The sequence below is a fragment of the Dreissena polymorpha genome, chromosome 15 (assembly GCF_020536995.1).
Source record: "Dreissena polymorpha isolate Duluth1 chromosome 15, UMN_Dpol_1.0, whole genome shotgun sequence".
NCBI classification, from domain to species: Eukaryota; Metazoa; Mollusca; class Bivalvia; order Myida; family Dreissenidae; genus Dreissena; species Dreissena polymorpha.
In genome coordinates, this window is record NC_068369.1 from 44254747 (window position 1) to 44281267 (window position 26521).

At 35.3% G+C, this 26521-nt stretch overlaps 2 protein-coding genes across 2 annotated transcripts; both read left to right on the forward strand.

The window, feature by feature from the left end:
- Positions 1–12608: 12608 nt before the first annotated feature.
- Positions 12609–26279, forward strand: LOC127859900 (uncharacterized). Its single transcript, XM_052397503.1, has 2 exons — positions 12609–13603; positions 25882–26279. The coding sequence occupies exons 1-2, from the start codon at positions 12753–12755 to the stop codon at positions 25988–25990; spliced, it is 960 nt and encodes a 319-aa protein (XP_052253463.1). The 5' UTR covers positions 12609–12752; the 3' UTR covers positions 25991–26279.
- Positions 24922–26279, forward strand: LOC127859906 (uncharacterized). The gene has a single exon (XM_052397509.1). The coding sequence runs from the start codon at positions 25025–25027 to the stop codon at positions 25874–25876; it is 852 nt and encodes a 283-aa protein (XP_052253469.1). The 5' UTR covers positions 24922–25024; the 3' UTR covers positions 25877–26279.
- Positions 26280–26521: the final 242 nt, after the last annotated feature.

The following is a 26521-nucleotide window of genomic DNA, read 5'->3' on the forward strand; positions in this document are numbered from 1 at the left end:
TATATTAATTAGAATTTCAACGTGTCACCATATTTCATCGTGCAACACATATTTTCATGTTTGATAATTTGAGGTCAGGGAGTCGTCTATTTGTGAAGTGCTTTTTGTCCTCAAAATTGGTTATCTCCTTTAACAAACAATTATATAAGGCTTCAGTATGAAACTTAAAAAAGGGATAATTGAATTCATAAAAATTAAAATTAAAAACTGATTGTGTGATTTTTTTTACTTGTTCGAAGTATAGTGATTCCGGATAGAACTCAGATTGCTGTTGTGGATTTGAAAACGGGTTTGAAGGACTCTGTTGGTGCTAATGACAACATGTCTGTTTATAGAGGCAATGTGGTCTCCATTACAACATATATATTTTGCTAAGGAAGATTGGAAAAACCTAGACATTTAGTGGTGAAGTGCAGCTGAATGCATGAGTTGTCTTTGGATTTTCGAGACCTTAAGATTCTATTATTTATGTTTTATAATATCAATATTGAGCCAAAAATTATCATATATCAGAGCGTATAACTGTCGCTTTTATTTGGAAACTTGAACAATCAAAATTGATGTGATATGCAAATTTATAATGAAATCCATTGCGTGATAAAGAATAGGGGTTGGCATACGCAAAGTGTAATCTCTTTAGATAGAAATGGTAAAACTTCCTGAAATACATTTATTATGTATAACATATATTGTGTTAAACATACATGTACACTATACGCGTCCATCTCACTACACGTGATAAAAATGTAATTAGAGTTTCTTGTCAATGACCTTTTTTGTCGTTTTTGCTATTTTATCCAGATGAGTGCACATATTATTGGAGTTCAAAGACACAATTCGCTTTCAATGACAATTTTTTAATGTTGTGTCTATATATATATATATATATATATATATATATATATATATATATATATATATATATATATATATATATATATATATATATATATATATATATATATATATATCTATATATATATATATATATATATAATATCCATGATGTAACACTAGTTCCATAAATGTTTAAAAAAATATCTCCACTGGATCGGATGTGCATACATTGCAAAGTTCGAGGAAAAGTGTGAATACCACTTGACACGCCTCCTTTTAAAAACTTACATTTTAACACAATTTAATCATATTTGCATTGTGTGGACATATATTATTGAGAAGAAGAACAGTGCACAAGAACTTGAACTCTGGTTCAAATATAACTTAGGTTATTGCCCTTAATTTACGTTCATTCTTTACTAATGTAAAGGCCATATTTCGTTTACTTTGCAAGCTATGTACTTGAAAGTTATTATGTGGTAGATTTTATTGGGAAGACCTGCACTGTCAAGAACTGTTAATCTGCACATAACCTTCCTTTTTATTTTGATAAGTTCAACTTCTAAAACACCGTTAGATTCAGTTCAAATGCATCTTCACACGAGGGAAATCTAGCTCGATGCTGTTTAAGGCGGTAACGAGGCTTTTCCGAGAGCTAGATTTTCCTGGTATGTACCGCAAAGTAGTGTTTGCTTGCTTTTCTTGCATATCGTTAAAAAAAGAATTTCAATCCTAAATGTTCATTTGACGTCATAAACGTGCGATACGTAACGTCATAAAATATTTATGAATAAAAAAAACAACGTCATTTAACGCACAATAATATTCTAACAACAGCAGGGTGTAAGGTGGGGTTTTCTAGCACTAGTTAAAACGGCAGATTATCTGGTCTGATATGCAAGAAAGATTCGTTCTTTGCGACACTTCCGACTCGCGGAGGTCATTTTTGTTGGTTTCAGGTCACCCGGTCACATGCATCATCCATCGGTAATCCAGAGTTAATAATTACATGTACATGTGAATGATAAAATGTAGGAACGGGATGCAGAAGCACATTGGCTGCACTTGGTATTGTGAAGTGATTTTTTTCCATAATTTTCTCCGCCCACCGCCCACACACACGCACGTAAATTACTCAATGGTCTGGAGTGGTTAGAGGTACGGACCCGGCTAGAATCAATGTCGGTCAAAAGTTTATGTTCGTTGTATATTCAAAAAAATGTTGCAGTCTAGCCGCACGGGAGTGCCGTATGGAGACTGACTGGCCGTACGGGATTCATAAATAAACCAGATATTAAGATAAATTATTTTTCGCATTCACATCGGTGCTGACAAATAATTTCATTTGTTTACTAGTTTCAATTGATTATCAAACAAAATAGCTTCTTTCGGTTAACTTTTAATAGCCCCGCGCGTACAGCTAATTTTGTTTGTAAAATGATTTGTTAAAAAAATAAAAAGCAACAAATGGAGAAAAGGCGCTGCTGTGTTCAGAATTTAGGTGAACACAAGCTTGATTATTAAATGCTTATTGACAACGTCCTTAAAATATCTCAATAAAGATTTATAACAATGCCCTGGTGCCTTTATTCATACACATAATAATTCCTAGAACTAATGCATAAATAACTTGAAACTTGCTAATTTGATGAAACGCCTATTTATATAATTATATTCCATGGCGTTGTACAAAACATATATATGTACATAAAATTGATAAAAAATAAGAGGTATTGATAATATTATGCAGCATTAATTAAAGGATTAATGATCTTAAAATGTGTGATAAAAATAAGAATGCTGTAAGGAACTTAAGCAATAAAACAATACCGGCTACACTATTAAAACACAGTAAAAGTAAAATATTATGTTATAAATTTATATACTGTAAAACCATTAAATTTCGTGTGGTACGAATTTTCGTGGATTTCGTTGGTCCGCTGAACCATGAATTCAAGTACCAACGATTATTTATACATTTTTAATCCGAAAACATTTTGAAAGAGACATTATTGATTGAGATATGCTAGTTAATACAATATGTTGCTTTCTTGATAAGTGTTTGGGTAATAATACTTTTTAAATCAAGCACGGTATTTAAACTGTACACTAACTATTGTTCTCTATTACGTGACGTCGTCAAATTAACAGTTTGCAGATTTATCACATATGAATAAGTGCCAATTAAAGTTATAAGACACATAACGGTTTACACACATGTATTTTGATGACCTTATTACTCAATTGTTACTACAAGGGGACCAACTGCGCTGAAAAGTGCAAATATTGTCATAACAACATTGATGACAATTAGCCAACGGGGACACAAGTGCGCCACTTTATCGCTCTTTTCGGCAATTATCGGCTACACTTTCATGCTTCAGTGCACATTAACCTCAAGTCTTGCTGTCAACACAGATTAGCTGATTATGCTTCGTTATTACTCTGGTTGTTTTAGTAAAAGTTTAATTATTATGATGGTCAGTCTTCACTGAACATTTGAAATCTACTAAATTACGTATAAACAAATTAGAAGTTTTTTCATTTGCAATCCACGAAATTACGTGTCAACGAATTAGTTGTTTTTTATTAAACCACGAAATTTCATACCGACGAATTTCTATACGTTTACAGTAACTAGAGTTAAGACAATAATTATAATGATAATATGAGCAAATATTTGGCAACATAAAGACACTGCTTTTCATTAACTAAAAGGATACGTAAAAGGATATTTCTGCACTCTGGCTGTCGGATCCCACAGCTACCGGTCACCTGTCATACTTAAGGACACTTCTTTTGGGTTTCAACCTTATTTGAACTATCGTGACTACAAGTCACAAAAATACTGACCAAGTGTGACTACAAGACACAACTTGAAGGTTAAAATTACAGTGTGACTATAAGACACAACTAGAAGACCTAAGCATGACTAAAAGACAGCTGGTTGATGCAATTCAATCTTTGAGCAAAAAAGCCCAATAATTCTTGGTTACCAGTCACTTGTACAATAAATATCCTTTTCGAGCAAAGAAGCCCGCACAATTCTTTAATTGCTTGGTCCTATGAGTCCTAGTGACAAATAAGCCCGTTCAACTGAGTCTCGATTATTTATTTTTTTTATCACAGGTATTCAAATTAAAATAGGTTGTAAAAGTCTCTGAAGAGAAATGTTTTCAAATTCCTTTTGAAAATGTTTATTGATGCGGAAGTCCGGATGCTTGATGGAAGGTCATTCCACAGTTTCGGACCAACAACTCCGAAACTCCTGTCCATGAAAGTTTTTCTCTTTGTGCGTTTCACATCATAACATCTGTCATACGAGACGGTAGATCGTAGGTTACGTGCTGGTACTTTTTCTTTTAAAAGTTCTGTAAGGTATTTTGGCGCGTTACCAACAGAACAATTATACATGAAGTTCAGTAATTTGAATGTTATCATAGCCTTTACTGGTAGCCAGTGTAGTTCATACAAGGCATCTTTTAAACTGTCATATTTCTGTCGGACGAGTACCAATTTGGCACACATGTTTTGGGTACGATGCATATTGTTGATTTCACATTGAGCTGTTCCATACAAGATGAGATTACAATAATCTAGATGGGATATTACCAAAGACAAAACGAGTATTTCTGTTGCTTCTTTTGTTAAGTATTTCCTTGTGTTTTTGATTTTAAGGTAGTTGTACATGGCTGTACGGCACTTAATTTTGATGTGTTCTTTAAAATTTAGTGTTTCGTCTAAATATGCACCCAAATACCGTATGCATTTTTCTGCTTTAACAGTGTCACCAGCAATATCTTTTTCTTTAGATTGACATTTATTTAATTGGGGTCTACTACCGAACATGATGAATTCCGTTTTTGATACGTTCATTTTCAGTATATTCTCTCTCATTCAGTTGTTAATAACGAGTGCACACCTTTTAAGTTCTTGAATGGCAGTTCTTTCAACAGAAGAAGATGTAGGTTTGAATCGCTTGTTTGCGATGTGGTCGTCTGCAAAACCGTAGACTGTGATGGAGGGACGAACGACAAATCATGTACAACATTCCTTGTCAGGCATTCGTACATTAGGCCCGCCTGTAGTGGGTTTAATATTATTTCAAATTTTGCAATTATAATGTAGTCATATGCTTTTAAAGTTTGTACGTACTCGAAAAATTAATATTTAGACAAATACAATATTTCTCTAAGCAGAGACGTAGATTCCCTTTGCTATAATTAGTTATTTTATGTTAACCCAGGGTTAGATAATACGGCAGTCGTAAAATTTATAGTTTAGCACGGACGCTTTCACAAGAATTTGGCATTTTAAATATTTTTTCTGCAGGGTTGTCGATAAAGAGGAAAAAACTAATTGCGCAATTTTCATGTACAACAACAGTTTCATATTTTTCACAGAATAAAAATAAAATTCTTAAAAAAAAGCATTCATAACCTTTGCATACTTGTTGCGTTCTTTTCGTAGGATTGTTAAACGCTACCCATGGACGATGTTCCAAGTGTATGAATTGGGTTGGGTATAGAAACATTTACCCGACTTCATTTAGATGAAATTCAACGTTTTATATGACGTTTCTACTGAGTTATATCAACAGAACAACACAGCATCGTGAACAAGGCGAAAACATATATGCAATCCAAACGAAACGGTACTAACAAATTGACTTATGTAAATCAAATTTCTAAAATGTGTAGCCTTCAAGAATATCGTTAAGCTAGATGAATAGTCGCAATGCTTCATAGGGATGGAACGGAATTCGAACACCAGGTTGTATAATGTTGACTAACTCTTTAAATTCTTGCTGCAAGCTTTTTCTTTTCCATACAACTGAATGCACAGGTTTACATCTTCAGGATTCACGCATGTCCTAAAGTCGTACCCATTTATCAGTTCAGGAACAAAATACATGACATCTGGTCTTCCCGAAGGCAGTTCAGCGTACCGTTTCTGGCACCGGATACTGTGAGAATTCCAATTATGAGCAATTCTATCCAAATCCGTTTGTAAAGCATCCATGAAACAAAATCTCAAACATTCTTGTATCACTGGGTTCTAGATATGAAACAGTCCTGAATTCCTTATGTCTTTGAAAAAATTGATCCACCAATGAATTCCAAGCTTCCGAAGTGTCCCCACCATGCTTCTATTCTCTGGTTTGCGGTGCTCTTTCCAGAAATAAAACTCTTAATGCCGGCCATATTGTCCGTCGAATTATATCTAAAGAGTGGTTGTAGAAAACTCGGCTTACTGTTCTCTGTTCCGTTATCTGCCCTTAAATTCGCGGATCAAGTTTAAAATGTTTTAAATAGTCTAGGAAGTATTTTGCGATAATTGCTGGATTGTTATTGCTAGATGATACTTCAAGCCACATTATTCTGCGACTGTAACCGTCGATGCATCCATGAATACAGAAGCCAAACGGCTTTAGCTTATCATACCCGTCAACGTGTCACAAATAATTAGGCCCCTTAACCGTATATATCCTTCGTTGTAACCTATGTGCTTTTCGTTCTTCCGTAGCATGTGGGCTTAGATGCTTCATTATTTGCATGATTTCAGTTCTTTTTACGGAAAGCCCATGATCCTTTCCACATGGTCCTATAACCTATACACCCTCCACTAACCTTCATCTCTTGTTTTACTATATTTATTGTATCGCGCACCGCAGAGAAATGAGTAGGGCGTCTCTGAAGATTTAAACTTCGTAAGATACGCTTTAAATGACGAACACTTATTTTAATGTTGTGGTGGCAGAACAAAAACAGGACTATATCCATGTATTTTAGTCCTTCCAAAAAGTAAATTTTAATAAGTTCATTTCTTGTGAGACCATTCGCAGAATTTGGAATATTTGACGGAACTACGCCCTCTACGCATAAAACTGTAGATATATATATAGACACAGCTTGATGAATATAGCATTTGCCATTCGTTTAGTTTTAAGCAGCAGCACTGAACAGTTTCTCACCCTCTTGGATACGCTTGCGCTCAACTATGTGATGATCTTTGAAAATAAACATGCATCACATTTTAACATCTTCACATTTTACACATCTTGAGCGTACAAGTAAACTGCGTACAAGTAAGCAAGATCAAACACTTGAGTTAGGTAATTATACAGTAAATTTTTATGATTTCGTTCAGCCACTAGCCGAGGACCATTTTCCAGAATTTTACCAGCCGATAATAAATAAAGTACAAAAAGAAGGACCAGAGTCACACTTAAATGAAAAGATAAAAACGATGGCTACTTCAGAAGCAAGCTGATAACGAAGCTCGATCTAGCAAATTTGTTATTTGTTCGCTATCTTTCGGACATTTTCCAAATTTAATTTTCCTCACTTATTTCAAATGCATAAACTGAAAACTATATTTTAATTAAGCTCCACTAGCTTACAATCACCTTCCCAATATCAATGAAAACTCACGTCCTACGTCGTTCTTGAGTGCAGACGATCAAAAAGGCCGATTGCCGCGTAAGACAGTAGCTCATAACAAATAAGTAATAACTAATAAGTAATAACAAATAACTCGTAACATGTAACAAAAAATGTCCCTCAAGGGCTTCCGTAGTTACTATTTACTATCGCCGGTATGATTTCCAGTGCAGATGACGTCATGACTGCACAGCACAGCACAGGAATAGAATAAACAGCGAAAATAATAATGCTAAAAATGACAAAACGTTCAACACAGCCGTGACCGTTCAATGTTACAGCCTCTTGGACATTTTGAACGTGATTGGAACCAGAAAGGTGGATTACTTCGCACTGGATGTTGATGGCGCGGAATTGTACATCCTGGAGTCCATAGACTGGAACCAAATTGACATTGATGTCTTCACCATAGAAACGGATCAAAATAGAGACAAAATAATGTCGTGAAAGACCACGGATATAGGTGGCTGACACACTTAGTTGGAGATGATATTTTTAGTAAAGAACGCCACTTAGATGCTACATGACCTATACTTTGGGCTGGCAAAGCATGAATATTGTTGGCACGCTTCAGTAGGTCACGCGTAGTATTGCTCGTAATTCGTCTAAGACGGACAGAGTCATTCGAGAATCACTTACACAGGTGTTAACACTAGATTCCGCTTATTTGAAATATATATTTCAAATAACAACTTAAAGAGCAACATGATTTATGCATATTATTTTTGGTAAAAATATATTCTCAATTCTGTTGTTAGTTGCAAGTGTTGTTGTTTTTATTGATATTTATAGTATGGAGTGTTTTATGTGCCTTGCGTGTAGTTATGTGTATCAAGTGATCATTTTTAGGGAAAAAATCGATCTGATAAATACTGTTTGCACATCTGTTTATTTGATTTCAAGTTTAAAGTTTATTTGTTTATGCTCATTTCAATTCAATGTATCATAAATATAGGTGGGACCTGGCGCTCTGCAATATGACGTTGGGCAACTGGACAAGGGTTTCCATAGATTTTTTAAAGTGATATTATGCGCATCTAACAGTATATGCTATGTTTATGTGTGTCTATCGCAACCGTTGTTTATTTTTGGTGTTTTCACTTCATATACACTTATATTTGTAAATGCAGCATCAACATACTAAAACAATATCCCGGAAAGAGAAAAATAATGCATTTGAATACCAACCGTACTTCCTGGTGATCGGGTTTGAATTTTTCGAAACTTACAAGGGCATCTCGAATTTTGTTAATTTTATCCAGGAAGGGATCGGCAAAATTTTCAGCTATCGCGGTGTCGCTTTCACCTTCCGGCATAGGGTTATCACTATTTTTTCCTGTTAATTCTGATACAAACTTGTAGAGTTTTTTAGAATCTCCGTGAAAATCAATTACTTGTTGACTAAGCGATCGTTGCTTCTCTGCATTCAACTCGAAAGTGTATTTATTTCTGGCATTTTTGAAAAGTTCATATTGGTCTGGTTGTTTGTATTTTCTCCACATGCTTTCCAGATTGCGTGTTTTGCGTTTTAGTTCAAGAATGCTTTCATTAAACCATGGTTTTGGTGCACGACAAATTTTGTTTTTCTCAATGGATGGAGCGTGTTTATCAAGAATTCTACAGATTTCATCTTCAAATTGCTCTACAAAAGTATCTACATTGTCTGCTGTAATTGACATTTCATTGAGGTCGTTGGCTATGTTTTCAAAATTTCGAAATTTTATTGTTTGACTCTTGATATTTTCTTTTTGTACTTTGGTAACGACTTTAACTACACAATGGTCCGAAAAGATGCATAAAGCTTTCTACAGAACTATGGTTTTAATGTTGTTCGATCTGCAAGTAAGGAAACAATTTTATTTATTTTCGGACGAACGCAGTGATGAAGAAAATAACACGCAAGAAAGTCTGTCTGCCCAGTGTCTGCGGAAGTGACTGACGACGAAATCGCTCCAGATTTGTTTGACCATTACAACCAGTTCAAAGCAAAAATGATAGCCCATGTAAATTGGTTTGGTGATCTACACTCGAATTTTCGTTTATATTCGAAATTATCACGTTCACAATTTTGATACTACAAACATAAAAGCTGTGCGTTATGTTCAAATACAGGTCGAACATAATAGATCAGAAACTGTGACCTTTAATAAATATACGGAATCAATATTTAATATATATTATTTGATGACACAATTACTATATTTGAACAATATTTTAAATCTACAGAAAACGCCTTTGTTAATTATCGATTTATTTGAACTGGCTTTTCGTCAATACATGTATCGAGCATGCAATAAAAAGTTCGAAATCAAGTGTACTTGGCGTACCAAAAAAAAAAACAACAAATTTGTGTATAAATGTCACAAATCAAGACTAGAATGCTTGATATTTGCCGAGCTTTTGGATATTTAGAATTGTACATAACCAATTACCGCAATAAAATACTAGTATATAACCGCTATGAAATGGTATTATCTTCTCAAGTGACCGTACTTAAGATTAGCATTGAATTATAATTGTTTACTAAATTACATACAATATGAGCGGTGCTCAATATTTGACTTCGATCTGTTATGAGAACAGTGTTGTGGATGGGAACCTCGAAGATTAATTCTGAAACCATCTTGATTAAATCAATCCAGTCATGCCGGATTAACCACTAGGCTAATAAGGCTGCAGCCTTGGGCCCCCGATTTTCAAGGGCCCCCAACGGCAGACCAGTGTTCCAATGTTTAGTCTTTCTTTTTTACGCCATTGAACGACTCTAACGGTATTGCAGTAGAAATTTATTGTGTAATTTTACCAGTCACCCGATGTATGTCGAATTGTAACCGTTTAGTTCGCTTTGATTTACTATGCTGTTTTCTTTCTGTGTTGTATATCCATTCAGAACCATTCGTTTTTTTGTTTATTATACGACTTGCCCGTATGGCCTTGACATCATCTGGTCACGTTTGACGACATTGAAGAGAAGGCCAAAGCGTCTGTTGCAATTAACGAAAAGTAGGATGCGAAAAAGCGTAAGAAACGGCGGAAACTATTTCGTGACGAAAGTACGACACTAGATGCAATTTCGGAGCTAGGGCACGCGACAATTTTTTAATTCACACATTCTACAGCATAGTTGATTGCCTCATTGTTGAACTTCCCAAGCGGTTGAGCGCATGTTCTGGTCTTGACAAACTGTTTGGTTTCATGACAGAGTTTGAGTCTCTCACCTTGGGTGATCTACGGGAATGTGCAACGCATCTAGTGAAATCTAGTCCAGATGACATTGAGGCGTCTTATGTTGACGAGTTCGTTCATTCAAAGCCATCTTAGAAGCGGACCAAGACAGAACCATCAACCACATAAGTAAACTGTTGAAGTTGGATGGCGTAAAATTGCAGACAACTTTTTTTAACTTTGTGATCGCTTTACGAATAATTCCAGTTGATAACTGTCCAGGTAGGATGTAATTTTCAACATATTCACGTGTTAAAAACTATCTACGGAACATCATAAGTCAGGAAAAGTTGACAGCATTGGGCTACTGTCTACTGAATATTAAGTCATCCGAGAACTATACGTTACACAGCACTCTCTAACACTGCGGTTCATTTCATTCACTTTGTCGTGGGCTCACGGACTACTTTCCACCGCACGTGACTTTTAGTCACATGAGCATGCGTATATTTAAAATGGCTGCGCCCATCGGCTGTGCTTTAACATCTAGTATTTGAAGTTTACAACTGGGCGCGTGCTATTAAATTTTAGTTCGTGAACATATTTAATTACATTAACATATTGCAATATTAACAATGAGACAAAGCTGTTTATCTTTATTAGAAAATAATATTAAATTATCAAGAAGCAGCAAAAATGAGTTGCTGTTTGAACAAGATTTTGAGTGAATGAGAAATGTTGAATACATTTAAATATTGACCAAAGTAAACAGTCTGTTTATGTTTTACCATTGCAATAATTACATCTTTAACATAAACATACACGATATGTAACTTTCAATTTGTTTACAGATAAACACAAGCTTTTCATCACCAGTTCGGTTTTTGTTTACATTTTAGCGGAGTGATGTTATCTGCGTAAATGGGCGTGAAAATAGTTCTCATAAAAGTTATTAAATATGTCGATAAATTAACAATATATGCAGTTGTTAAGGTAATTAGTTAAAAATAATATGCCTTGGGTCCTAGATATTTCCATGAAAGAGCGTACAATAACTTTGATGTGTTTTGCCAAGATTCCTAGCAGTGAGCCAGTTGCAGAGATGTATGTTGAGGCACGAACGACAACTCTGCTATGAGAATGGTTACACAGTTGTCGTAAAAGAAGCTTACAGGCTGGAATCTGTTACATGTAACATGCATGTACATTTCAGTTCATAAAATAGTTATACATTGTCTAAGTTGTATTGTTATAAATAAATGTCAACTGTGTTCAAATTCAAGTTTTCTGATCTTTTAGTTGTAGTATCAAGTATAATTTTCAATATACAGAAGTGGCTAGAGGGAGGGGGCCCCCGAAACATATGCAGCCTTGGGCCATAAAACAACTTAATCCGGCCCTGAATCCAGTGAAAGTGTTTATTCGCCATATAATTCCTCTACATTTTAAAATACCCATACCGGCATTCTTTAATCATTTAAAAACAAATTCAACACACCCTAATGCCCAAGACGAATTCGGTGGCCAACACTTAGCACGATACCGGTATCCACCATCGACTTGCTGCCATCAAAATACTGATAATATAATGTAATACACAATCTTAAATATATGCTGGTGGGTCGGCGAATACTATGTTAACAAGTGTTGCATCTTATGGTAGGAACCAATCATGTGTGTCAAAATAATGTAGGAACCAACGTCCGGCTGTCAAAATAACGTCGGAACGAACGTCCGGGTTGTAAATGTAATGTAGAAACCATTGTCCGGTTTGTAAATATAACGCAGAAACGAATGTCCTGTTTGTCAAAACAACGTGAGAACGAATATCGCATGTATCGAAATTCTTCCTATTTGCGTTGATATATTGAAACATTATATAAGCGAATGACGACGCCTGGCAGATGATTGAAAAAAGTCAGTGAATTTGCTGTGGGTACATAGGCACGTATACTTGATTTCGCTAGATAATAAATGAAGATAATTAATGTTTCTAAAGACCACACTTGTTCATATAAATAATCAAACTTGTAAGTAATACCACACTAAAGTACGTGAACAAAGCCAATGCTTTTACTTGCAGGACAATTTAAACTGGCTTTCTTTACATCACGCTTCAGTAGTTATATTGGGTAGTTATTGGCACGCTAAGTTTTTGTTCGATAAGGCGGTAGATTCACTCGAGGTCCGCTTATACACGCGTTAAGAACACGCAACTGAATTGTATTTGTAATTTTAAATGCTTTCGAATAATTGTGTTTATTTGCATCCTGGAATACACTCCTTTGATTTTTTTTGTAATTTAAAATGTTTAAGAACAAGTTACAAATCGCATGGAAGCCGTTTACTGTGGGTTTTTGTACTTGTGCATTTCTTTTTTATGTCGTGTTGGTGGTGTCGCGGACTAACACAGATAACGTGTTAACAATCCCAAGAAGGATTTGGGACCCAGTCGATGTGAAGGCAGATGGACAAGTTGCTTCCGACCAGAGAGTAAAATCCACACCCACAGTCAGCGATCGCATTCGGCAGGTACTGATACATGGAAACGGGATTTATAATTTGAACCCAGATCTACGTAACAAGGATTCTTTCTCGCAGTATGGGCAAGATAAGTACCTTAGCAATCATTTTGGGTCGAAAAGAAATGGTTTTTTTGTTGAAATCGGAGCGTATGACGGACAGTCTCTATCAAACACACTACTCTTTGAAATGAAGAACAACTGGACGGGACTTTTGATTGAAGCCAATCCCCACATGTTTTCTTACATAGCTTCTGTAAACAGAAACTGTTATGCTATCAACTGTTGTCTTGGATACACGAATACGTCTTTGACATTTACTATCGCCGGTATGATTTCCAGTGCAGATGCAGTCATAACTGCACAGCACAGGAATAGGATAAACAGCGAAAGTATGAATGCTAAAAATGACAAAACGTTCAACACAGCCGTTACCGTTCAATGTTTCAGCCTCTTTGACATTCTGAACGTGATTGGAACCAGACAGGTGGATTACTTCTCACTGGATGTTGAAGGCGCGGAATTGTACATCCTGGAGTCCATAGACTGGAACCAAATTGACATTGATGTCTTCACCATAGAAACGGATCAACATAGAGACAAAATAATGTCGTTCATGAAGGACCACGGATATAGGTGGCTAACACACTTAGTTGGAGATGATATTTTTATTAAAGAACGCAACTAAGATGCTACATGACCGATACTTTGGCAAACCATGAATATTGTTGGCACGCTTCAGTAGGGCACGCGTAGTATTGCACGTGAATTATCATTAATAAGACGGAAAGTCACTTACAAAGCTTTTATCACACGATTCCGCTTATTTTCAGTATATGTTTTTAATACAACTCAAAGAGCAGACTTGATTTATGAGTGTTATGTTGGTATAACTATTCTCAATTCTGTTGTTAGTTGCAAGTGTTGTTGGTTTTATAGATATTTTAGTCAGGAGTGTTTTATGGGCTTTGTGTGTAGTTATGTGTATTAAATGCTCTTTTGGAATAAAAAATCTAGCTGATAAATACTCTTTGCACATCTGTATTTTTGATGTTCAAATTTATAGTTTATCTGTTTATTTTCAATTCAATGTATCATTAGTATTGGTGGGACCCGGCTCTCTGCAATATGGCGTTGGGCGACTAGACAAGGGTTTCGATAGGGTTTTAAACATGAAGTCAAAATGGTTTTGTATGTGAATGCCCCCAGGGCGAGTAAGAATGCCTTAAATGTGATCGAGATGTAGATGAATGTGATCTTATCAGACTAATGTATTTTCTGTTTGCACTGTTTGTGTGTGTGTGTGTGTTAGTAGCTGATCAGCTGTTTGTGTTATGTTCAAGACGAAATTATTTAATCACATAACATATGCTGTTAAATTTAAAACGAATGAAAGCAAAGCCTTCTAAAGAACTTTGGCTTTAACGTTGCTTTTACTGCAGGTAAGGAAACGATTTGATTTATTTGCGGATGGAGAAAATGACAAGAAAGTTTATCTGCCTAGTGTTTGCGGAAATGACTGTCGACAAAATCACTCCAGACTTGTTTGACCATTACAACTAGTTCAAAGCGAATATTATAGCCCATGTAAATTAGTTCGGTGATGTACACTCGAATTTTCTTTAATCTTCGAAATGATCACGTTCAAAATTTTGAGAATACAAACGTAATAGCTGTGCGTTATGTTTAAACACATACAATTATTATAGAACATAATAGATCAGAAACTCTGTCCCTTAAATAAATATACGGAATCAATATTTATTATTTGGTGACACACTTTCTATATTTGCACAATATTTTATATCCACAGAAGACGCCTTAGTTTATTATCTATTTATTTGAACTGGCTTTCCGTCAATACATGTATCAAGCATGCAATACAAAGTCCGAAATCAATTCACTTGGCGTACCCAAACAAACAGAATTGTGTCTAAATGTCACAAATCATGTCGTGAGTGCTTGATATTTGCCGATTTTTAGATATTAAGAATGGCACATAACCCAATTAATACCGCACTACAATACTAGTATATAACCGCTATGAACTTGTATTATCTTCTCAAGTTACCGTACCTACGATTAGGATTGATTTATAATTGTTTACTAAATTACATACAATATGAGCGGTGCTCAATGTTCTACTTCGATCTCTGTTATGAGAACATAGTGGTGGTTGGGGACCTCGAAGGTGAAGTCTGACACTCGATACCACTCGAGTTATACTGTTCAAGAGGCCTGAGGTTAACGGAATTACGCTGTATTGACAGGCAATTGTATTACAATCACTCCATTTTGTATGGGTTTAGCCTCTAAATAATGCCTTAATAACAAATAATCTGGTCGCTGGCAGATATGTCCGATCTCCAGGCATCGGTAGGACTGGACACGTATGAGCTGTCCGCCGTCCGATGATGGAATTAGTTTTATACCTCAGTCACAAATAGAGACCTATCACCGTCCGATAAGCGGACGACGTATTGTTCCGCTCATCGGCTTGGAGCCCGGCCGATGATCGCGCGGTCATCTGGTCATTTTGGTAAGCATCGGGCGTCGTCCGGATTAATTTTAAGGCTCACTTGAAATTTTACCCGACTTCGGACACGCGATGGATTCGAGTTGAGATCGAAAAAAGATTGGACCATCAACACACGGATACGCACGATGCATGCGTATCACGTCGGGAAATAGCATGCTGTCAATTAGAACCAAATGTGTTACTTTGATTGCTTATGGACATTATATTAATGTAAATAAAATACAGTTTCGTTCATTAGTGGCAATTCAAAAATTAATTATATACATATTCTTTTATTTTTTATGTTATTTTATGACGATATTTGCAAACACATTGCATGCATTCCCGATCGCTTATTTATTTATATTTGTGTGATGTGCTACCAACGCAAAACTTGTTTTGATGTGAATGTCGATTGTCTCGAGTAATACACCTTTTGGGGTATTTTTTCTTCTTTATACTTGTGATTGCATGTTGATATTAATGAATGAATAAATTATTATTATTATTATTATTATCATTATTATTATAGTTATGTTTCTTTTGTAATTATTTTAAGGCTGACTGCAGTATGCGAGACATTGTTGAGTTATATTTATAAATAATGTATTTTTGAAGACCACATTGTAAAAAAGATATGTTTTTTTCTTAATGTGTTATCTTCGTAAAATAAAATTATTATTATAATTATTATTATTATCATTATTATTATTATTATTATCATCATTATTATTATTATTATTATTATTATTATTATTATTATTATTATTATTATTATTATGTGCTAATTTGTTTTCTGTTGTTTAAATTAGTTTTATATGAAAAAATATTGAACATTTTATTGAAATTAAAATGAGCAAAATAAAAAAAAACTAAAGTAAAATGAAATGTATGCCATTGTGTATGATGTGTTTGTGTGTGAGAACTGTAAGCCAAATATACATAAATGGTTGTGTGTGCGTGTGTTACAAAACTGTATTGAATGTATTGTTAAGACGTGTGTATTCCTTATTGTTATCACGTTAAAGTTATCCAAATACATGTAATATTAATGAATTTGAAGATTGTTTTATTTCAAAGCCGTCTCTAGCAATGTTACGCCTCATTTCGACGACGACATACCTGAAGCAAAAGACAGAAGAAACATTTTAAAAATGGAATTACCGGTAACTTTAATAAAGATAATATAATATTGTATTAAACAATATCCCATAGTTATAAAGAGTATCGACCAACATTTTTAAAACGATTTATTCAAATTATAAATGGGGCCGAAAAAGCCTGGTACTTGGGCTGATTGTGGCTGAAATTGCGGCCGAAAATAACAGACCGATCCCCGAAACAAAACATTTTACTTTAAGAAACAATTAGGGATATAATACAATAAAAAAAATTAAAAGCCAAAACAACATTATCGGCAAATCTTAAGATCTAAATCAGTACTAAAAATGAAGAAAGCTGTTAGGAAAATTTAAAAGTCCTTCGCCGCCGCGGCCGCATCCTTCTCTGAAACGCCGAAAATAAAGAGGGAAAATTTACGCGTCAAAGACCTGTCCTTTGACTCGGAGACAGGCACCCCTAATAAGATGAAAAGCCCAAATGGCGTCCCTGAAACCCCAATCGAACTCCTTGAGGCAGCTAGCGTCAGCCCCATCCCTGCCTCAAATCAAACTCCTAAGCATATCCCGCCTCCGAACTAAGGGCCTTTCGTTGCCCAGAAACCTGAACCTGCCCATGCTATTTGGTTAACAATATGCGTTAGCACCGACGGCGTTATCTTTCCTCGCAAAAAAGCTAAGACAAGAGGGGACGCCGTTATTAAATTCTAGGGTCCGATACAGTGCGGCCCCTAAAAGACATAAGATCTGGGCTACTGTTTAAAATAAGGAAAGACGGACTAAATAACGCAAACAAATTCGCGTTCGGTGCATTCGATAGAACAACCAAAATTAGCAAAGGGCGTCAAATGCATTCCTCAAAACGCAGATATTGGTATAATTAAGGAGAACATAAAAAGCAAAGCAAACGTTGAAGCCGTCTATAGTGGTCTAAAAAAAATACCCTTACCATAACATTGAAGACGGAAAACGCGCATACAAAAATGTTCGGTCATAATGTAAACCTGCGCTACTTGCCAACATCACATGTTCAAATGCCAAATGTTCGCCCATTCGGCTAAAGTATGTACCAACAACATGAAGTGCCCATAATCATTCTCACGCGGCCTGCCGGTCGATGAGCGAAAAGAGATGCGCGAACTGTTGCGGGGGACACAGTGCGGCTCAAAGAGGATGCCCGGTTTACATTAAATATCTATCTACTATTCGTGACAAAAAATCTGAAAGTAACCAACCAATACCATAATGATTTACAATCTATTAACAAACGACCCAATATGGCAGAATTAGCTGAACAGTTGGTTGGGAAATCGGAAACCGAAATTATTTCTATCCTTAAACAAATATTCCCGAAAACGAGGCAGAATATGTTTGTGAACAAACTGCACCAATACCGACCGAACAACCTGCACAAACTACATCATTCATCCAGCAACACTCAGCTACTTAACAACTAAAACAAACAACACAAAAACAATAATTAAACCGCTGCAAAACAACAACACACTAAACAACATCAAAACCGACCACCTCACAACCACAACATCCACTAAAACACCAACTTAACACTCAACCACCCAAACAACAACATTAAGCAACTATGTAATCAAATGCAACAGCCCAATAAACAAGAGAACTATGCATATTCGCCCCTATATATTCGTAGAAAACCGCTGCGCATAGCTAGAAATAGTTCTACCCCCCCCCCCCTCTCATTCACACAAGACTCCGCAAATGGAGCGCTCTCGCACCTCCGTTTCCGGTATTCTTCCGCTACGCGTACGGTCGTTATTGAGCCCCTTATTCATACTAAGCTCTCACGTTGCCTTTAAGAAAAATAAGCGCAATCTAACCGTCATGTCGTGGAACGCCCGAGGGGTCGGGAATCCTAACTAAAATGACAAAAGTATGAGTTACAACATTATGTTAACAATAATGATGTGCATGTTATATGTCTACAGGAAACAAGTTTTAAAAGCAATCACTGGCAAGTTAACCTAAAAGGCTACCAAGAACATGTACGATCTAAACAAAGCGAATCAAAGCGCTGAAGACACTGAAGTTGTTCGCTATTGCATAATCTTAGACCGACTCAGTTTTCAAAATTATGTTATAGCGTTTTTTATCGCAAGTTTGAAATAAACACAACCCATTCAAATATATAAAGAGTGTGTCTTAAAGCACAGGTCGAGATGTGTGTGCACTGTTTGTCCTCATATTTATGTTATAGAGATAACTCAGACAAAATAACAACAATGAATTATGTTTTTTTTTCGCAATTGGTTGCTGCACTGGCAACCATCTTTAGAATTTTGGTTGCCTTGCTAAAGAACAACAAGCCTAGAATCATGTACATGTCCTGTTATGTGTATCTAATACTTTTAATGTATCATGTCTTGTTGTGAGCCGGCATTGAATAATTTCCTAGGCCTTATTGAACCACAGTCGCCAATTTGTATTTTATGTTTAATTGGATTGAGTTGCTCAAGCTTTGAAAAAGCTAGTTGCCTTGCTTTTTAGCCCAAATGAAACAAGGTGCCTGAACCACGTGACTTTTTCGGCTATGTGTGGGACAATCGGGTGTAAACAAAACGTCGCTTCATGTAACGTTTTTGATAATTTCTTCATTATTTCAAAACCATTTTCAAAAAAACAAAGACGAGTACCCGGTCATTGTCAAAAGACACAACTTTGGTAAGTTTGCGTGAAATTAATTAAGTATTTTTTCCAAAAAGTGCAACCGCGTGCTTGAAAACACACGAAGTGAAATGCTATGTGTGGTATATTTTTTATTCGATCAACAAAAACGTTGATTATAATGTTGTCGAGGGTTTTAAAAAAAGGGCGGACATTGTAATTCTTCATAGAGAAGCTACATACATTGTATGTTTGCGCAAATACATCTGATTCGGAGTGTGTGTATGAAAATGTAATGATGCTATGTGTGGGACAAATTTTTTTTTAATGCTATGTTTGGTATACAAACAAAACTAGAGAATCGAAAGATTGACATTAACGTCAATGATAGTTAAAGTCTGTCTGAATAACAAAAATTGGTCAATAAACATTGTTGGTAGTGTTTTGCGCGCCTTAAATATGATAATCAAGACGGCCATGTTACTCAAAATTATCATGATTGTCGATAACTTGTATTCATATTTTGTTTACTTTTAGAATGCCATTTGTTTGCGAACAGTGTGGCAGAGAGGTCAAAACACGGTCGGGGAACTCCAAACACAAAGCCACCCACGCATGGACAGGAAAATAGTTCCGTTGGGCAAACTTTTTCTTGTTTGTTTCTATAAAATTGATTGTTACAAAATGTTGAATTTTCAGTGAATTGTTACTGCCAACTAATGCACTTGTTTAATACACAAAATCGTAAGGATTGTTTGTGCAAGATGTCATGTGAATATTATTGCAACAAAACTACAAAAAGTGTTAGTTGTGTGTTTTTAAACAGGAATGTGTAGGCATTTTTGACTGTAACGATAGTTATTAAATAAGCATAAAGAGATCATACAGCATTTTTAAACAAATAGACACTAGGATCAATAACATTTTTTTTTCTGGAAAATCATGTATTTGTATCTAAATCCTATTGAGCTATCTGATATATCACGCATGCTTTTTTTTTTGGTAAGTTTAACAGTTTATTTCATTTGTATTTTGTTCTTTTCACGGAGATTAAAGTATTTTTGGAAGCACCTTCAAGAGACGTACTGATATCTTGATCAATGAAAAGTTGTCATATACAAACATGTATAGTAAATGTTCCAAAGTTTAAATGACTGTTTGTTTTATTACCAGATGGTGCAAGTATTGCAGGGAAAGAAAACAATCAAAGTAAACACAACATCAAAATTTGACATTTCAACAAATTGAACAACATTATATGATTTAATGTTAATTACTTGGTACAGTGGTAACAAGATCTTGCAGCGCCCTTTCATGACCGGGGCGAATGAGTATTTTCATTAAACATCTCAAACTATTTTCAGTTATTCAGATTTCATTTGAATTTGAGTAAATGAAGTATTGATGCAATTCAATATGTTTGTTGGTATAATAACCCCCACAAGTCAAGACGTTTTGGCGATGATCATTTGTTATGACTTAATTGGAGCATTCATATGTTTGAATAGCAAGATTTGCAAATTCATATATTGACTGATTACAATTTCTTTGTAAATACTAATGTACTTCTTTATGTATTTGGTGCTTTAATTTCTATTGTTACATGTGCATGCTAGTTATAAAGTAATTTAATTATCAATGACGTGTTTATTTTGATATACTGAAGATATTCATATGGAGATAAAATTGGAATAGACCACAAACAAGCATTATTGGATTCGAAGATGTTCATATGGAAATGATATTGGAATAGACCACAAACAAGCATCATTGGATTTAAATTGTTATTTGTTATGAAACACCTCTTTTATTAACACACATAATCAGATTTTATATTCATCTAATCAATTTTAGTAATAACATAGATACAAAACCCATAGATATACACACATATCAATACACACACTTTGTTTTGCTTATGCAAAAATACATGTTAAATGGTATGTTTGCATAGTTAGTTGAAATAGCTTTCCATAAACATCACAGAATGAAGCGGGTTACCTGTCTCTGTCACTGTGGTTTTGATAATTAACTTACCACATATCACCTTCCGTGTGGTTTGATGGTGTTCATGTTGTTCTTACACAGCTTCGAACCTTAAAAGCGTTACAGATCTTTCGACTAATCCTTTTCAAGTCTGAAAAACGGCAGAAGTAAAACCCATTTTAAAGCATGTGCTCTTATTTTCTTTGTCATTCATTAAAAAATGGACCAAAATCAATAATCAGGCAGAAATATCAATCATTATATTTATTGAAAGACAATAAGTAAAACAAAGAAACATTATATTTCAACATAACATGTATGCTTTTATAAGAATTATGTTCAGTTAAACATTAATTGTTTAATCATTACACGATTACTTCAGTATTCAATAATGTAACATTTGGTTAATTTGATATATTTTCAGGACAGACTAAAGTTTATGTTCTAGATTCTTACAAAACTGTGTTCAGATTAAATGCAGAACTGACGGGCAACTTCTTGTATACCACACATAGCATTTAAAAATGTGCCCCACACATAGCAGTATAACATTTATATACACACACTCCGAATTAGATGTATTTGCGCAAACATACAATGTAAGTAGCTTATCTATGAAGAATAACAATGTCCGCCCTATTTTTTAAACCCTCGACAATATTATAATCAATGTTTTTGTTGATTGAACAAAAAATATACCACACATAGCATTTCACTTCATGTGTTTTCAAACACGCGGTTGCACTTTTTGGAAAAAATACTTAATTAATTTTGCGCAAACTTAACGAAGTTGTGTCTTTTTACAATGACCGGGCACTCGTCTTTGTTTTTTTTTGAAAATGGTTTTGAAATAATGAAGAAATTATCAAAAACGTTACCTGAATCGACGTTTTGTTTACATCAGATTGTCCCACACATAGCCGAAAAAGTCACGTGGATTAGGCACCTTGTGAAACAAATTTGAAATTGAGTTTCCTGGGCTTAAATCTTCTGGACCCAGGCGAACAGGCAACCACTTAACCTGTAAGCTATTCATGATGTAAGATCTGACAGTGTATTGAACTCATTCAATTTTCAAGTCTGAAGACATTAAATGGACCTTTTCACGTTTTGGAAAATTGACAGAATTAAACGACTTTATAATTTGGAGAGTTCTTTAGTTGTCGTTATGTTTTTCATACAACGATGATTGCTTATACATATAAAGTATCAAATACATCTCTTATTGTATGAGCAATGATGGCCGAGTGGTATAAACGATAGACTTTTATTCCAGCTAGGGGTCAGTGGTTCGAGCCAAGTTTAGGGTCACTTTTTTGTTTCTTTAATTTTATTCTTGTTTTTAATGGAGCTTTTAAGATCCAATGTTAAAATTTATCATTAATAAGCATTTAATGACAAACTGTGAAAAGGTCTTTTTTTAGATGTTTACTAAAAAATGCCACAAGGTAAAAATTAAGAACTCATTGGTTGTTTATTTGATTCAAAACTGATTTTGTGTATTTGCCTTGTCAGCGAGGTTACTTTGAAGTTATTATCACCTTTATCTTTTTTTTTCAAATTTTTAATAAAAAGATACTTAAAGCTTCATTTTTGGAAAACAGGGCTTAATGCATATGCATTGATTGTCATTCCAGTACCAGAGACTCTCTTTAAACGAAAAAACACCATAAAATCAGAAAGTGTCGTCCTTGATCAGCTTGTGAGCATTGCACAGGCTAATCAGTGTGCACATGCATTAAGCCTAGTTTATCTTGAAATATGTATAGATTCCAATGATAAACTTGCCAATTTTGTCGCACAAGCTGTTAAACACTAGACTGGCCAATGTCGTCGCACAAGCTGTCAAACAAAACTGATTACATACACACATACACTTGCTGTCTGCAGTGTTCCAGTGGTGAAGTATAAACAGGCAGATGCGGTGGTTATCGTTCCTAGCGTAGTCAAGAGCAGACTGACTTGCAAAACTCCCTCTATATTAGTTGTCCGCTATCGCGAACAACTAAAAACATCTGGGCACTGGGGTAGCAATATATGTTAAATCGGGCATTCCCTTTGCCGAATTAGACAAATCAGGAATGTCCCATTAAATCGTGTGCCATCACACTGTATCTGACTAAACACCAATTATATCTTTTTATATGGGTATATGCACAAACAAAAGATACCATTAAAAAGTATTATAAAATATTTCAAAAATGAATAAAAGAGATAATAATATTATTGTTGGAGATTTCAACTTAAAACACCCATGTTGGAGCCCCGAGGGCGTTCCGCGATGTGACTTAGCCAACAAAGAGAAATTAACCAATTGAAATTCCGCGCACGGACGGCCCCTCTGAAAAGCAATCTTCCAATTAATGAGAGTGTAGCTTTAAATCAAGCTTACTTTAAAAGAAATCAAAACACGCCCTTCGGACTCCCTTACGCGCAGAACGATTCGAGCTAGGCAGGTACTACCAGACTAATGATATTAAAACGCAAGTGCCTCTTTCTTTAGCCAAAGCACACTCTCAAGACCTGATATCGACTTTCAACTTACGACTATGGTTAAGAAATCTGACAACGACCCAGATAGTGGCTCTATTGCATGCCCAAACTCACATAACAAATAACTATTTCAATTACATCCAAATATATACCGACGGAAGCAAAAATGACGAGCATCAAGTAGCCGGCGACGCATATGTAGTAAATAACACCCAAAATTGCTATCATCCATCACGAAAAAAATAAAGTATACATAACACCTGCATATATTAACATGTAAATTGGCCATAATTAACTGCGCGATAACGTGGCTGAACGAACTTGAAACACATGAACTATCTAACTACGTAATAATATCTGATTCGCTCAGCGTTTGCAAGCTTTAAAAGCAGGTACATGTACATCCAAAACGCGACCTGACTTAATATATACAGTTGTAAAGGAAATTACTAAATTACAAACTAAAAATATATCCATTTAATTTCTTTGGAGTCCGAGTCACGTAGGTATTTTGGAAATGAACGAGGGGCTGGTTCTAAAGACCACAATTGTTCATATAAATCATGAAACTTGTAAACATACCACAACAAACTACGTAAACAAAGCCAATGCTTATCAAACTTTAACTTGCAGGTCAATGTAAATTGTTTTTATCTTTACATCACGTGTCGTTTTTTCGATAAGCCGGGTTATCCGAGGTCGGCTTATACACACGTTAAAGGGGCCTTTTCACAGATTTTGGTATTTATTGAAGTTTGTCATTAAGTGCTTCATATTGATAAATGTAAACATTGGATCTAAAAGGCTCCAGTAAAAAACAAGAATAAAATTAAAGAAAGAAAAAAAGTAACCCTCAACTGGGCTCGAACCACTGACCCCTGAAGTCTATCGCTTACACCACTCGGCCATCCGCGTTCATACAATGAGTGGTGAATGTTATACTTATAAGCAATTTTCGTAGTATCACAAAATATAACGACAGCAACACAACTCTCCAAATTATCCAATCGTTACGCGTTGCAACGCTTTATAATTTGCAGGTTTTTAAATAGTCAAAAGATGCATATAATGGATAATTTAGAGCATGGTAAAGGTTCAGTATTACTGTTTCCTCACAAATATCATAACTACAACGAAAATTTCTAATCTGAAACATTTTTTCTTATTTTGTCAATTTACCGAAACGTTAAAGGCCCCTTTAAGTAAGCGCCACTCAACTGTATTTGTAATTGTAAATGCTTTCGAACAATTGTGTTTTATTTGCGTTTTGGAATACACGCCGTTGAACTTTTTGTGTAATTCAACATGTTAAAGAACAAGTTACACAACGCATGGAAGCCGTTTACTGTGGGATTTTGTACGTGTGCATTTCTTTTTTATGTCGTAGTGGTTGTGTCGCGCACTAACACGGAAAACGTGTACAGCTTAACAAACCCAAGAAGGATTTGGGACCCAGTCGACTTGAAGGCAGATGGACAAGCATCTTCTGATCAGAGAGTAAAATCCATACACACAGTCAGCGATCGCATTCGGCAGGTACTGATACATGGAAACGGCAGTTATAATTTGCACCCAGATCTACGGAACAAGGATTCTTTCTCGCAGTATGGGCAAGATAAGTACCTTAGCAACCACTTTCGGTCGAAAATAAATGGGTTTTTTGTTGAAATCGGAGCGTATGACGGACAGTCTCTATCAAACACATTACTCTTTGAAATGAAGAACAACTGGACGGGACTTTTGATTGAAGCCAATCCCCACATGTTTTCTAACATAGCTTCTGTAAACAGAAACTGTTATGCTATCAACTGTTGTCTTGGATATACGAATACGTCCTTGACATTTACGCTCGCCGATATGATTTCCAGTGCAGATGCAGTCATGACTGCACAGCACAGGAATAGAATAAACAGCGAACGTGTCAATTTTAAAAATGACAAAACGTACAGCAAAGCCGTTACCGTTCAATGTTACAGCCTCTTTGACATTCTGAACGTGATTGGGACGAGAAAGGTGGATTACTTCTTACTGGATGTTGAAGGCGCGGAATTGTACATCCTGGAGTCCATAGACTGGAACCAAATTGACATTGATGTATTCACCATAGAAACGGATCAACATAGAGACAAAATAATGTCGTTCATGAAAGACCACTGATATAGGTGGCTAACACACTTAATTGGAGATGATATTTTTAGTAAAGAACGCAACTTAGACGCTACAAAACCTATACTTTGGCAAAGCATGAATATTTTTGGCACGCTGCAGTAGGTCACGCGTAATATTGCACGTGAATTATCTTTAATAAGACGGACAGAGTCATTAGAAAGTCACTTACAAAGGTGTTATCACAGGATTAGGCTAATTTTAAGTATATGTTTTTAATAACAACTCAAAGAGCAAATTTGATTTATGCATATTATCTTGGTATAACTATTCTCAATTCTTTTGTTAGTTGCAAGTGCTGTTGGTTTTATATTTATTTTAGTCCGGAGTGTTTTATATGCCTTGCGTGTAGTTATGTGTATTAAATGATTTGGAAAAAAAATCTGATAAATAATATTTGCAGATCTGTTTTTTTTATGTTCAATTTTATAGTTTATTTCATTTATTTGGTTATTCTCATTTCAATTCCATTTATCATTAGTATTGGTGGGACCAGAAATTACAGAGCCACTTCAGTGCACATACTATGTTTGATAATTCATTCGTTTGTTTGAGATTGTTTGCTGTTTTCAACACATGTTAGGTCATATCGCGGAGATTAAGTTAACCTTACCATGTGTTCATGGGCGAACTCAC